The sequence below is a fragment of the Tinamus guttatus genome, unplaced genomic scaffold (assembly GCF_059628265.1).
Source record: "Tinamus guttatus ecotype Peru unplaced genomic scaffold, ASM5962826v1 Tinamus_guttatus_pri_ptg000336l, whole genome shotgun sequence".
In the NCBI taxonomy this organism is placed as follows: domain Eukaryota; kingdom Metazoa; phylum Chordata; class Aves; order Tinamiformes; family Tinamidae; genus Tinamus; species Tinamus guttatus.
Genome location: NW_028288870.1, coordinates 996,229 through 1,011,125, shown reverse-complemented (window position 1 = coordinate 1,011,125; position 14,897 = coordinate 996,229). Strand labels below are relative to the sequence as shown.

General features: G+C 36.3%; 1 protein-coding gene across 5 annotated transcripts in view; it reads left to right on the top strand.

The window, feature by feature from the left end:
- REPS1 (RALBP1 associated Eps domain containing 1) overlaps positions 1-14,502 on the top strand; it is a 57,066-nt gene extending 42,564 nt beyond the window's left edge. For 3 of the 5 annotated variants that reach the window (XM_088529691.1, XM_088529689.1, XM_088529688.1), the window contains 10 exons: positions 909-996; positions 1,820-1,921; positions 4,465-4,537; positions 6,831-6,949; positions 7,715-7,779; positions 8,985-9,173; positions 10,603-10,698; positions 11,266-11,414; positions 11,986-12,091; positions 13,183-14,502. In XM_088529691.1, the coding sequence (XP_088385817.1) occupies positions 909-996; positions 1,820-1,921; positions 4,465-4,537; positions 6,831-6,949; positions 7,715-7,779; positions 8,985-9,173; positions 10,603-10,698; positions 11,266-11,414; positions 11,986-12,091; positions 13,183-13,251 (1,056 nt within the window). In that variant the 3' untranslated portion in view covers positions 13,252-14,502. The remainder of the gene's footprint in view (positions 1-908; positions 997-1,819; positions 1,922-4,464; positions 4,538-6,830; positions 6,950-7,714; positions 7,780-8,984; positions 9,174-10,602; positions 10,699-11,265; positions 11,415-11,985; positions 12,092-13,182) is intronic. The other 2 variants (XM_088529690.1, XM_088529692.1) reach the window with 2 other exon arrangements.
- Positions 14,503-14,897: the final 395 nt, after the last annotated feature.

Genomic DNA, 14,897 nt, shown 5'->3' with positions numbered 1-14,897 from the left:
CCCAGTTTAAATGGTTATTAGAAATTATTCGTGTAAATATAGTAGGCCTCATGAAAGAGGTCTACTTGAACAGTGAAATCAGGTTAAGCTTCTGTTGCTTGAGCAGTTTTGAAACCACTTTTAGTTTTGAAACCTCTTGATATAAACCTATAGACAGAATATGCTCTGTTTCTTTGTGCCGTCACTGGCCTGTCTCCTCACACATTCTGAAGATAGATAACAGGAAAAAAGAAGTCTCCAATGAGTATGTCCATGTGTCTGTTACCTGTGGGAAAGCATAAGAGTGTAGATGCTTTTTTTTAAGCTCTCTACACTTGGTATCCAAAGCAAATGAAAAGGGCTCTCCGTAAAGTACATTGTAGTAACGTAGTCCGTTATCTGAAATGCAAGAAAATGTCTAGATATGAAGTCAATGCCTACCCAAGGATATATTTCAGTGTTTAATAATGTTTCGATGATTTTTACCATTTTAAAGACACCTGAAATTATTTGGCTTAAACTGCTGCTAAGTTTGTAAATTAGAGAATTACTTGTGCTGTTTTAAAGAGCCCATAACCTCTGGAGACATCATAGGTAATACCTGGAAGTGGGGTTTTTAAATTTGTTTTGGGAGATTGCGTTGAAAGTGGTAGATAGCAGTTTGACAGGCAATGGCAGAAAGCTCACAAAGTAGAGGTCCTAATGACTTTAGTCACAGTTAACTGTGTAAAACTTTCTGCCTTTACATAGCATACTTTTAAAATGAAATGCTGTGTATGCTTGTTTAGACTTGGTGCTTAGGAGTATGTTCAGCTCTCTGAAACTCTGTAAAAATTAGATTTGTGAATTTTTGTTTGGAAGTTGCTTTCACATGGAATGAGAGCCTTAATGATTTGATACTAGACTGACATCACTTCCTCCATCCACAGGATACTGCAATTGTGCACCCAGTTCCCATAAGAATGACTCCAAGCAAAATCCACATGCAGGAAATGGAGCTTAAAAGAACTGGAAGCGGTAGGATGTTTTCACTTGCTAATCAGGAAAGTTTTGTATAGTTAGAGTTGGCTTTGGTTTTTTAAAAACTCCTGACTTTTTTTCATATAGATAAATAAAAATATCTGGAGTTGCAGTCAGTGTGACTATTCCTGACATTTTGTGTGTTAAGCTATTACACTACTGTTCTGATATGTGCAGAGTCTGAGTTGGCTGTTTGGTACTGTGAGAATTTCACTATCTTCAGGAGATTATTATTTGGAGTAATTCAAAGGTGATAGATTTGTTTGGGAACTCTGGGAGAATGCGTAGATTTTTCTCATTAAATACAGGAGGAAGCTATGTAGATTGGGAATATTGCCTGCTTGGGTAAATCCTGTGTTTTGTAGTTAATAAAATTGAGCTGTGGAGGGAGGGCTTGTTTTACTGCAGTCAGAAATACTGAGTTCTGGTGGCAGCCCAGTGGAATGCTACACCTGAAAGCATTTGAAAGGATTAGTAGGCAACAGTTTAACAAGCTTGCTTAATATTTTTCCTTTAGGAATAGAGGAGTCCACAGTCTCAACTTATAAACACAACCTAAAACTCATAGCCCCATGTAACTTTTGTGCATACTTGTTTATTCTCATTATTTCAACATTTTGTTAACGTTTAAAGATCCAAGACTCTGAGCACTGAGAAATGTAAACACACTATTAAAATTAAGTAACTTAAACATAACGTGTTATAATTTAAGCACTTTTAGTTTGAATACAGCACTTCAGTTTAGAGAAAGATTTTTTTTAATCTGAAAAGCAAAGGCTTGTTTGAATACACTTGTTTGAACTTCTTTATTCTTATCTAGATCATGCTAACCCTACTAGTCCCTTACTTGTGAAACCACCTGATCTCCCAGAAGAAAACAAAATGAGTTCATCTGTAAAATATACAGCTGGAAATACAGTTAGTAAGTATCAAAGTACTTTTGAATGTCACTATTAAATTAAGCAAAGCATAAAGCTGATAGTTTTTTCAGTGGTTGAAACCGAGCTAGATGCATATGCCCTGAAATGAACATAAACTTGACATGAGAATGAAGAATACTTTCTAACAAAGTATTTATAAGAACTAGTTAAAAAAAAAAAAAAAGAAAAGGAAATGAAATGAAATGAAAAGAAAGAAACTAATGATGTTTCCTCAGAGCCTTCCTGCTATCTCTGTTCAAAAAATATTCATTTCCTATTAGCTGTTTTATCTTTGTTTCCTATTTTAATTTCAGAATGAGATATTGAAGTGTATTGCAAGTCGAATAAGTAGCATTTGATTCTATTTCTCAGATTCGTGTAACATGTTTCAAAAAATAATTTTTTGAGCTCTTCTGGTTTAGCTCTTAACAAAATATGATAGACTACTAGATTTCTTTTGTCGATACAGCTTTTTAACTGTATGTTCCTGGTGACTTTATTTTAAGCTTCTTTAGATATAGAACCTTTTCATTTATTTGTCGAATAAATGCTAGCCTACTTGTGATCTGGGACTTCTCTCAATACTGGACAAGTAGTCTGAGCGTCTGGACTCTGTTTCCAAAATTGTTTTCCTTTTCTCTTTAAGCTGGGAACTTTCATTCAGTAAAAGCATAAAGAAGTCACTAAGATGGAAGTATTTTAGTAGCTCTGTAATGCAAGAGAAATCTAGAAAGTGCCTTTCTGATGCAATTTTTCCTTTGCTCATGAGCTCCGTTTCAGTGTTTTCTTTTATGGTAACTTCTTGGGCCTTTTTGTCTGTCTTTCCCAGCAGACCTCTATTCTTACTAGGAAGTCTGATGCAAAAGAAAGGTCCTACCAATATACTGATTTGGAAATTGTTCGTCAGAGTATTAAAATATCTCGTATCGTGCTATAAGATACTCTTTGCCTAAGCTTGACAGACTTGGGGGCAGACGTGACACAATATTCTTAAAATGACGTTGAATTTACCAGTTTAAAAGCAAGTGAAAGAATGAACAAACATGATTTTCTAGTGTGGAAATCACTAAATGCAGGGTCTAAGTTTTGAGAGCCCTTTCTTTATCTAAATATAGGTTAATACTCTAATACAACAGCAATAAAGTTTTGATTAAATAAAAGGCCTGTAATTCTGGTTATACCAAGAATGTCTGTTCCTTCAGAAGAAAGAAATGCAATAAAACACATCTCATTGGTGTGTAATGAGGCCAGTGTAGTAACTCAAACTGTAGTTGTTATGGGGAGCGAATTTTTTTAATGAAGAAATGGCTTTTGTAATCGTTGAAAGTAACTTGAATGGTTAAGACCTTTGAAGTGAATCCTGGAGAAATCATTTAATCTAAAATTTTTAAAAAGACGCCTTTTCCAAGTGGTTTTTATTTGTATATTTCCCTTTTAGAAGTGTTTTATATGTGGGTACTCTTAACAAGGAATATTTTTCTGGGTGTTTTATTACTCAAAATTTAGATAAAGGATATTTTACTTCATAGAGTGTACTCTTCTTGGATCAAGATGCTACAATAGTGTTTGAAACTGAGAACTAGTGAAAATTTTGAGTCGAAATGAGCTATGCCTGAGCGGACTTTGCATGGTGTCTCAAGCAGACTTCGCAAGGTCAAGGTGCATGCAGAAAAGTATGCAGATAAATAGGAAAAAGATAGTAAATAAGAATCTGTCTTCCTGTAAAGAAAAATCATGTCCTCCGAGTACTCATCTCTAGGTGTTTGTGTGCCTTAGCACTTTTGAAAGTCTTTGGATCCTAGGAGGCTAAATTTGATTCTGTATAGAGTTAGTACAGTGTTCTAAAGTAGAATTTTCTTCTTACTCTTTTCTGTTTGTAAAACTTACTGCTCCAGTGGATTTCCTTTTTGCCTTGTGCCTCACCAGGTGCTCTGGAATCATCCAATTTGATAAATTGTTCTTTGAGAACTAGTTTCCTGCTATAATAAACTCAAAACAAATACTATTATTTGGGTGAGACTCCTCACTTATGCCTTGATAGAGGAGTAGTAGCATAAATATAGAGTTTGTCTGTGTACTGTACATACCTCTTCCTTTCACTTCTAAGATTAATGACAGGGTTGTTCAGAGCTTCTAAAATCAAGCATGTCCTATTTCTTGGGTTTTGTTTCTTTTTTTTTTTTTTTTTTTTTTTCTCATTACTCATGTTGGCTGGAGTACTCATGTTGAAGTAATAGAACGTCAAGGGATAAAAATTACACTCGGGAAACTTATCTTTCATGTATAACATTGTTGTCATTGTTTATTCTAAACACTGTCTCAGTAGTAACCAGCAGTTCATATTGTTGGGGACTGGTTTTGGGTTGTATTAGTTCATTCAGTTATATAAAGTCAAGAGTTTTTGAATGAGGTATCCTGTCCTGAGGATGCCTTATAAGGATGTTAAATTGTTCTTCGTCATTCGAAATTTTATATGAACTGTATTTGTTATAGTACAATAATGATGCAAAAATGAATGTGAAATGTTGTGTTTTCCTTCTCCCAGCAGATGGTTACAGCAGTTCAGACTCCTATACTTCAGATCCAGAACAAATTGGAAGCACTGTAACACGACAACGGTCAGTAGAGTGGTAGCTGAATAAACAACTTTAGTTTGTTTAAAGAGTCCTAGTTTCCCTGTTATGAATTTCTGGTTATTTGAAAACTTGCTTTTAAAATCATGGCCAAGACTATTACTTTAACATTCAGAAATCTGTAGGCAGTCTGTTTTCTTATCTACTATAAATGTGTGCTGTTGCTGTTAGTGTGTAAAGGGAAAATTCAAGAATTTATGTAGTCTAAAGAGTTGCTTGGAATTGGCCAATCAAATGAAACTCTCTGATCAGTCAGAAGTTTGATTAAAAACTTACCTTAAATTCAAGGGAATATGGTCACAGGTAACCATAATATTACTTGCAACTGTTTTGTTTGTTTGTTTTTAATATCATATCTGGCATTAAGAAGGACCTGATAATTCGCCGTAGCAGGAAAAAAAAAAAAAAAACACAACAGTAACTCACTCTCTTAATGATCAGCTTGGGCAAAATGAATGACAGTCTCAGGCCCAGTATAAATTAAGGGTTATAGAAAGCTGTGTGAGCACATAACCAAAAATGCATCTTATGATATAAGAGAATGTGCAGTACCAGCTGGTGCTAATTGTCCCCATTAAATCTGTGCCTGAATAGGATTAAAAACCAGCTACGCCACTAACCATCTTACAATCAGTTTTAAAGGTAAGTTTCAAAACAAAAATAATAAGGCTGACTTCAATAAAAAAGACAGATGCGCAATTACCTTCCAGTGCAGCATCTTGAAAGCTCTACCCCTTTGTTACTTAATGGCAAATCTGCTTCTCTTCCTGATTCTGTGTATGCTTTTGTCCTATGGAGATGATGGTTTTTCTTATTTGTTCTTATTGTAGAATGTTCTTTTTGTCATTGCTTCCCTTACTGACTTGTAGTCAACTGAGTTGCCCATTTCGGGCACAGATAGCTTCTGTGCTTCCAAATCTGTCAGTATGTAGCCAGGAAATTATTCTTCTACGTTTTCTTATTCCCTTCCATTTTCTTATTCCCTTCCCTCTTTTACTAATTGCAACTTTACCTATAAAAATGGTGTTCTCCATAATCCTACTGTAAGTTCAGAGTACCCCATTCTGAAGAAACTAAAACAGACAAGACTTTGTCAGGTAATGATAATTCAAGAGTGTTCTTAACCCTCTTCTGACTTTTTAATCCTACATGTGCTTTTAATACACTACTAGCTCAACAGGTGACAACCAGAAAGAGTGATTGTAATCAGATTTGTATTTATTTACCTGGGGCGGAGGTGGGGGGGGGGGTTGTACAGTGTCACAGAGTCATCCTCTTGGAGAGGAGAAGAGCAGATACTTGTATTAGGATAACTGTTTATGTCTGGGTTTATACATTTGGAAATTTCAGGTTTGGGTGTAAAACTTAGAGTATCTCTTAACTGCTCTAGTTAGGGTCAGTCACATGGAAAAGACTCAAATTTGTATGAGCTGAATGTGTAGCTGTTTGTTAGCATCCCATGTCAATGTTTCATTTTTGGTCTACTCTAGGAAGTTTCTGTAAGCTGCTTTTTAAGTAAAAAAAAAAATCATAACAATATCGTAGACAATAAATACCACTTAAACTGCACTTACGTGCTACAGCACTTCATCCTTCTGGCATGCTTTCTCAATGTCTCCTTGATGGACTTACAAGAGACAGCCACTAGATGGTGATCCTACCAAAAAAAGAGTCGGTTTCTGAAGATCTTGCCAAGTATACAGACTTGGAAATTTTCAGTGGAGTATTTAAAATATTTATACTCTAATACTCTGAAACCTGCCAAATCTGCCTACACACACATTATCTCATGCACTGTGGTATTCCTTGCTTAAGCTTGATAGAGTTGCAGGCAGATGCAACAGAAATGCAATGTTCTTTCAGTAACACTGAACTTAAAAGTCCTGATTAACAGTTAAATGCTTCTTATATATTTTGCAGATCATGGTGACTACCATCTGGGTGCAATTACCATATTGAGGATTCTGCATTCCTGAACTATCATTGTTTGGGATGTCTGTTAGAAGCTATAGGTTTATCCAAGATAAATCACTAGAGGGAAGATAAGAATAATTTGGAGAATGGCGATTAAAGCAAATAGAAATGTGGAAACAACCCGGTGTGAAATCAAAGAATATCAGAATTTTAAGTGATTTTGCTGTCTCCAAAATCAAAAGCAATGATCAGGCTCTCTTCCACCTATCAAACTTTAATTGCGTACTTTAAAGGAATGTTGAATTTTAATTCTGTTATCGTAGCTGCGTTAAAAAAATCCTACAGAGGCTTATATATTTTTCAGGTCACAGTCGGGAACCTCTCCAGACAATACCGCGCCACCTCCACCCCCTCCAAGGCCTCATCAGTCTCATTCTCGATCGTCATCTTTAGATATGAACAGATCTTTTTCAGTTACCCCAGGTAACTATACTGTGCTCCTTGTGTATTTCGTGTTTGAAGCAGATTGTTTCTTTTCTCTCTCTTTCTCTCTCTCTCTCTCTCTCTTTTTTTTTTTTTTTTTTTTTTTTTAAAAAGGAAAGTTTTAGAATGTATTTTAAAAATATTACTTTTGAATGAAAAAAATGAAAATACCAAGTTGTCATTCTTACTGCTTATATAAAAGAATCAGATGCCACTTTGGATAAATAGGTAATTTTAAAGTAAATTATGAGCCCTGGCTCATTGTAGTCTTATAGATGAATATGGGAAGCAGGGTTGGGAAATACCGTTTTAGTAGTTCACCCACCTGTCCTAGATTGCACCTGTCTGTTGCCTTCAAGAAGAGTTTGTTATCAAAGTGACTTAGAACATAAATACTTCACTTAAGAGGAAATGATTAAAGGTCACTTTTGATGCTCTTATTAAGGTTTTTATTGCACTTTTGAAAGGTATTTTTAACCTCACGATCATAAAGTGCAAGGAAATGTTAAATGTATAGTGGGGTTAAAAGAAAGATTAAGATCAGAAAAAACACAACCATGTTTATTTCAAACTGGAGTGAAGGACAATACCTTCCTATTCTTGGTTTGTTTATATGTAGGTCTGAAAGGGTGCCACATGCCTAATGTGGCAGATTGATTTGTAGGCACCACTTGTAGGATTTTCCATGTTGACAAGTTGAAAATTCAGATTATTACTCTGCTTTACTAGAGCACTATCTTAGCCAGTGGGATGCCTCTCTTGCAGGACAGCAACAGGCTGGAGTTGTTGCCTATCCCCCAGCAGTGCCTCCAAGACCACAGCCTTCACAGGTAATGTGACTTTTGGAAAAATCACACTCTGCCTTGGTGCATGAAACAGTAGTATCTTTATCTTGCTCTGAAATACCACTTCTCTCTAAAATGTGGGTCATTGGCCGGTATCTTTGGGAAACAGTGAACTGTCATTGTTGGTTACCTTCTGGGCTTTATCCTATGTTAGGCTTTCTTGAAAAAGGAATTGCTTCTGATGGAACCATGGCGAAGAGCTTAAGCTAGAGACTGAGGAGGGTGAATAGTTTTGACACTGTTGTAAGAGGAAGCCTGCAGCTTTTCGTTCGTGTTCTTGTGTTGTGAATAGGACATAATGCAGATTGAGAGAAGTCTCTTGAAGTGCTGTGAAACTTGTCTTGCTCTTGTCTTCACGTCCATATGTTTGACTTGGGGTGTGTTTTCCTTGTCTTAACTGAATCCTTCAACTTCTGTGTAGATAGACAGGTGGTGTTGCTTTTCTGTAATTTTTCAACAACAGCTACAATCCGGAGTCTTACAGCAATTACTTTTTTGTCATATGTACAAAACTGTTTTATAAACACCAGTAATAAAGCCTAGTTTTCTTGAAACTGTTGCTTGAAACTGTTGTTTCTGCAGTGTAAATATTCTTAAGGGATCTCCTTTGCATTTTTTCTGATGTGCAATAATGTCTGAGGTCCTGGTATGGCAGATTTGGAGCACTTGTAATGTCTCTTCTACTTGGATTTCTCCTTTTATGAAATTTCAGGAAGTCAGTCAGGGGATTCAGAAATCATCTGCAGGGAAGCAGGGTGCAATGACAGATACATAGGTCCACATAGTATGATTACCTAAGCATGTTTCTCTGTGGAACAGGGCTAAAAATCTGTTCCAAACCTCACATGGCCAAACTGGGCTCTGTTGCAGCAGAAGTGGACCTGCTCTCCATTTTTTCTAAATAATCCTGCTGTCCGTCTATCTTCAGGCTCATCCACGAGCAGAAAAGGTGCTTCAGTTAGAAGAGTTATTCTGTTAACTCTTTCTGTTTTTATAACTGCTGAGTGTGGGTTGTAGTTTGTTTTGTTTTCTTGGGTGTTCTAATAACAGAGCATAAGTTGTGGGGCTAAGAGGGTAATTTTCATTACCAGTGTTCTGTCACAAACTGCTGTTTGGGAAGTTTCTTTATCCATTATCCATATCCATTATATCAAGAACTGTTTCTAACATTTTTTATCGTTTTACTTTAGGGTCCAGGTCCTCATGTGCATCGCCCAGTAGATGCTGAAGGCCTAATAGCTCATACCACCAGTACCTCACCTCAACAAATACCAGAGCAGCCAAATTTTGCAGACTTCAGCCAGTTTGAAGCATTTGCTGTGTCAGGTGTAAACAAAGATGATGATGATGAAATTGAAACACATTCAGAAAGCTTGCAGGTGAGCAGAAAGGAAGGTATTATCAATTACTTGATGCTGCTGATAGTTATGGGACTTTCACTGTTAAAACTCACTTTCGAGTGAGTTTGAATAGTGATTCTTTAGTGGCCTAATCCATTGCTAGAAAACTGTTATATATTGCTGCACTTTAGTAATAGCTAAGCATCTAGGCAGAAGATTTTTATTCTTGGTTCTTGCTTTTGGCTCAGACCATTTTGTATTTCTTGGCGGGGAGAGGTGGAGTGTATGTGAACATATTTGTGTTGGTGTATGTAAAACTCAGTGCAGGAGAGTTCTGGTTGTTTCCGCAAGTCTTTCAAATGACTTAACACTACTTTAGAAATTATCTTTTCCTTCTAAATGAGATGATTGTCATGTATTGTAAACTGCTCAAATCCAGTTATTCAGCTGAGTTAAAAACCGTGGGAGAAACAGCTAGGGTAAATAGAGATCCAAAATCTTCCTGTAGTAGGCTTTTTGAAATATTTCTAATATATGACATAGGATGCAGAATTTGGAAACTTTAAGATGTATTTCCATTTGTTACTATAGAGACTACATAAATTACTTCATTTTCCTTTTCATAATTTACATCTTCCATGCATACTCTAAATTCTTTGGGACACTTGGACATCATCAGTTTCATGTGATACTTGAAAATTGTTCTGGCTGTCAGCAGGACATTGGACATTATTGCTTCTTGTGTGTGTGTCTCACAGGAAAGTGAGATGGACAACTTAAGGACTTTCCATAAATTTCATGGCAAAATCAGCTATGTCAATTTAAGATGCTCCTGAATATTTAAGCTAAGACTGCAGATTATTTACACCAAGGTTGATGGCGAGCAGTTATTACCTGTTCCATTGCAGGTAATAACTGGCAGTAACAGATGGCCACGTGGTAGAAATAACCTTATGGCAGCTGTAGATTTTGTCGTCAGGTCCCAGCCTCTCCCATATGTGCCTTGTAACAGTAGGGATCTAACTTTGTTCAGAGGTCTTCCAGTGTTGTAAATGTCCAGAGCAGAGACAGAGACTCTGCTTGACAGCAGAGTACTTGCAAGCAAATGATGATCAGACTTTTCATAGTGAATTTAGCTTGTGTATGAAAATCTGAATTTCTGTAACAAAAGACAGGTGGGGTTGTTGATTCTGAAAGTGCAGCTTTTGCCCTTGTGCCTTTTCTGTAACCTGCTTCCAGGTCAGATGAGTGTTTTTGGCCAAGGTGGTTGTGGATAGGTTTTGATCTAGGGCAGATGTTGTTATATTCCACCATACACTTCTAAAGGAGACTTCAACTAAAATTTAGAGTTAACTGTTAACTACATTGTTGTATCAGAAATACAGCATACTGCTGTTTATTCCAACTACTGCTGAATTAAGTACTTGTTAAGCAATAGCTTTCTAAATATAGTTTAAAATCCTTTTAGGTTGAAAAGTCTTCTGATTCTGCAAGTTCTCTTAGAGTTGCCAAAGCAGATGGACGAGTTGAAGAAAAAGCACCTGCTAATGTTCCTACTAGTGCGGTATGCAAAGCTCTCTTGGAAAGAGTGTGGTTGTCTGATGTATATCAACTTGATACACATCCCCTTGAATCCACTTCTCTTGCACTTAAAAGTCTCGAAATAGATCCACATATGGTGATTTTTTTGCATCATAAGGTGTTCGTAGTTTTATTCTCAAGATGAACATCTAAGTATTCAAGGTTTTAGAAGAGTTCAAAAGAGTTTTAGTCCAAATCTTGGTAACAGTAACTTCTTTGTGGTATAGGCATGCAGATGCTGGAGGAGGGAGGAAATGTAACATAACCAAGATGTTATGTATTTGCAGTTATGTCAGCTGTACCACTGGGCTTTCTTGCACATCAAGTGTTAGCATTTAACGATTTACCCTTTTGCTAGGGTAGGAGTTGAGTACTGTAGTTTTTATCCAGATAGATGTCTAAGCTGCATCCTCATACTATCAAAATATATCTGATGGGGTTATAAATTCACAGTTGGTCAATAACTAGTTCTAAGAGTGCATAACAAATTGCCAAATTTAAAAAATACACTGTATTTGTGAGAAATAATAGTCTCTGCTTTCTGACTCAGGGTAAAGGTACTACCCCACTTGCTCCACCACCAAAGCCTATTCGCAGAAGATTAAAGTCAGAAGATGAGCTAAGACCTGAAGCTGAGGAACATACACAGAAAACAGGTGTCATAGCTGCTGTTCTTGCTTCACAGCCATCTATTCCTAGGTAACCCAAGAAGTGTATGAATACATCTGTTATTGGGAAGTTAGCATTTTAGCAGCAGACATACTTTCTTTTCTAGGGAAGAGATGTGAGCAATTTCAGTGCATTTGAATTAGTCACTTAATGGTTTGAAGTGCCTTTTTTGGTTTAGGTTCTGTTTTTAATTAAATCATCCTGAAGCTGCTGATATTAGAGACCTTGTAATGAGCTTGATTTTTGGAGTATGAACTCTTAAATTCTGCAAGTATGCTAGAAAGAAGTGTTGAAGATATTAAGATGTAGTATTTAATTTTAGATGGTCACTGTTAACAGCCCAAAACTTAAACCTGTAGCCTTTATTTTATAGCATGTGTAGGCTATTCCATTAGTCAATTAGAGGAAAAAGAATGTGCTGTAATATGTTGGGACTTCAGGAGATTTATTTATGATAGTTTTTAAAATGTGCTTTTCACTTGTTTGCTGAAACAAGTTAAATCTTGAAAAGGAGATTCTGCTCACTTAAAGAGAGACTGTAAATGTGATATTCAGTTAAACACCAAAATGACTTATTAAAATACTTCTGCTATATTCTCAGATCAGTGGGGAAGGACAAGAAAGCAATTCAGGCATCAATCAGACGTAACAAGGAAACGAACACTGTTTTGGCCAGATTGAATAGTGAGCTACAGCAGCAATTAAAGGTAACTCCATATTCTTTGTCTCTTTATTGAAGAAAAAAAAAATCCAAAGAGGGCAAGATTTGTTAGTGATGCACCAGCACTATAGCTGATATATGTGCATGCGAATGGTGTGTAATAGAAGATATCCATTTAAAACGTTTAGTTGTTTTTGTGGATTATAGAAGATACCTAGTTGTGACAAATACTGTGGAAGTTGCATTTACGACTAGAAAATAAGCTTTTCAGTGTCTTGATTTGCTCTCAGCTGCATTAAGAATGAGAGTTGTGGGGGTTGAAATGTTAATTTAGTATTAATAATCCAGGGTAGCTGTTGTGACTGTCAAATACTCTACAAGAAGAGTATTAAGAATAATCAAGGTGAGTTTTGCTTTTTCCTTTAGAAAACAAATGCCAAATATCAAAACTATAAGTATTTTAAACTATATATAATAAAATAAATGATGTGGAAAGCAAAACTCACAGCTCAGAAAACAGAACAAAAGTTATTGATTTAACTAGGATAAGCTATTGTTCTTTTGGATTTATTTATAGGCACATTCACCTTTACCATCTTCCTATGGTTACAACATTTAATGATCAAGTCAATAAAATAATTTTTAACTGGACTTACATACTATCTAGCGTGAAGATAGGCTATTTTAAAAACTGCCAAACCTGACATTTACTGCTTATTTAAAGGGTACATAAAATTCCCATAAGAGGAAAAACTAGAAAAAAAAAAATGATGCTAGTCTTTTAGTTAACAGAATGTGTCTCAACACAACAGACTTCATTGGAAAATACTACAGCTAGATTTGCAGTGGTCACAACTGTATAGTTATGGGTAATGTGACAGGAATATACTAAATATAATCTAAATGGAATCTAATGTAAAGGGAAATACTAAATAATTTCAATTTTGATAAAAGTGATTTTCATATAGAAATACTCTCTAGCCAGACTTTTGTTTTGATTATGGGAAAAATCTCCAGATTTTAGAAGGGACTTGGAATTCTCAAAACTGATGCTGACACTTAGCAGTTTTCATCACATGAGGAAATTTTTAGTGTTCTTTCTCTGTGGACAGTGAGTAGAAAATCTTTCTTTTGTAGGATGTTCTTGAAGAGAGAATCTCCCTGGAAGTCCAACTGGAACAACTTCGACCCTTCTCTCACCTTTAAGCCTACTGCCGTTAACTGTGAATTTACTAATTTTGAAAGGGGTATTGGTTTAAAAGCCTATTTAAAGATCCATGCGTTTAGCTCAGTGCACTCTATTCTACATTAAATGTTGTGGTTCTATTTTGTCAGTCTGTCTGCTTTTGTATTTAAGTATTTTAATTTCAGTACAGAAAAACTTCTCCTTGAATGTGACACTGCCTCTCACATTTTCTGTGGGCATCTGTGATCTTTGTTGGACTCTGTTTGCAGAGTTTGTCGCCAACATTTCCAACTGGAATCTTAGCGGTTTCTTTTTTCCTCCATTGAAACATCTTTGCATAAGAGGATTGCTAATCAGTTGACTTTAAAGTTTAAGCACACAAGCTCTTATTTTACAAGCATTTATTTTATTGTGCAAGAAATTAGTAAAGCAGATTGGCTGTCACCAGCCAACAACCAACTCCCAGGCTGCCTTTCACAACTCGTTCCCAGTTTCTGGAAGCCTGCCTCTTTGCAATAAGCCAACTCCATCAGGCTGGCAGTGTTCCTGCAGGCTCTTAGCCCTGCCGGCCAGGTTGGATTTTGTGTTTGTCACCTTCGCCGTAGGGTGTGTGACCACAGATTGCCAGCTGTTCACGTTTTATCTGCTCATGATCCTCATCCAGCCGCATGCATACAAAGACTTATGGTACAATGGGTAGTCTTGTCAGACCTTTTCCAGTCATCCCTTCTGTGAAAAGTTGGGTATAAATCCCAAACATACTGATTGCACATCTCCTGAGCACCACCTATAGTTGCATGTTTCACACATCACCTTTTAATAACAGATCACATTCACCAGTCTCCATTATAACAAATTGTATTGTCAAGTAATGTGTCAATACCTCTATGGACGTCTAATTCCCAGCAAAAACAAACAAACAAATAAATAAACAGTTTGCTTTTTAGGAATTCTGGGGTACCTTCTGTCATCTTGTTTTCAAGCCTTATTTCTCTGGCGCATAGTCAGGCTTCACTATTAACAGAGTTCCCTGAGTGTATCCTGCAATTCAGGTTGATGTACTGTATTAGGATTTGTTGTATATTGTATGATACACACCTTTTGATCTCATATGTAAATTTGCATTAATTGCTGACTAACAGCAGATATTCTATTTAATGGCTTCTTCTGGCTGTGGGATCATAGATGTTTAACTGCATGGATGTATCTCTGCAGAATCAGAACTAGCAATTGTGTGATTTTTACACCAATAAAACAGCACAATATTTTAATTTTGTTGATTCCTCTTTACCTGGGAATTGAAACGTATTCAGAGGTGGGGGAGGGATTTATTACAAGTCTGCTGGAATTCTTTGTGCGGTTTTATGGCATGTGCAAGAAGCAGTTGATAGCATAATCTGACTTTTTCATTCATTTTCTCAGCTGTTGGTCAGAAATTCTCCAATTCTCTTGGTAATCTGTGGCTCAACTCCTTTTATATACTTCTACAAACAAGTAAATCAATACAGTTTGTAAAAAGTAAATGCTAGTATTGACTTGAGGTGAAGAAATGTATAGTTCCTTAGTCTACATTTCTGGTAGATTTCCTACTCAAAATTTGAAGTGGATCGCCTGTTAGCAGTCCTCATTCTCCCTGTCTCAGATTTGTACCTAAATTCTCCAGCTC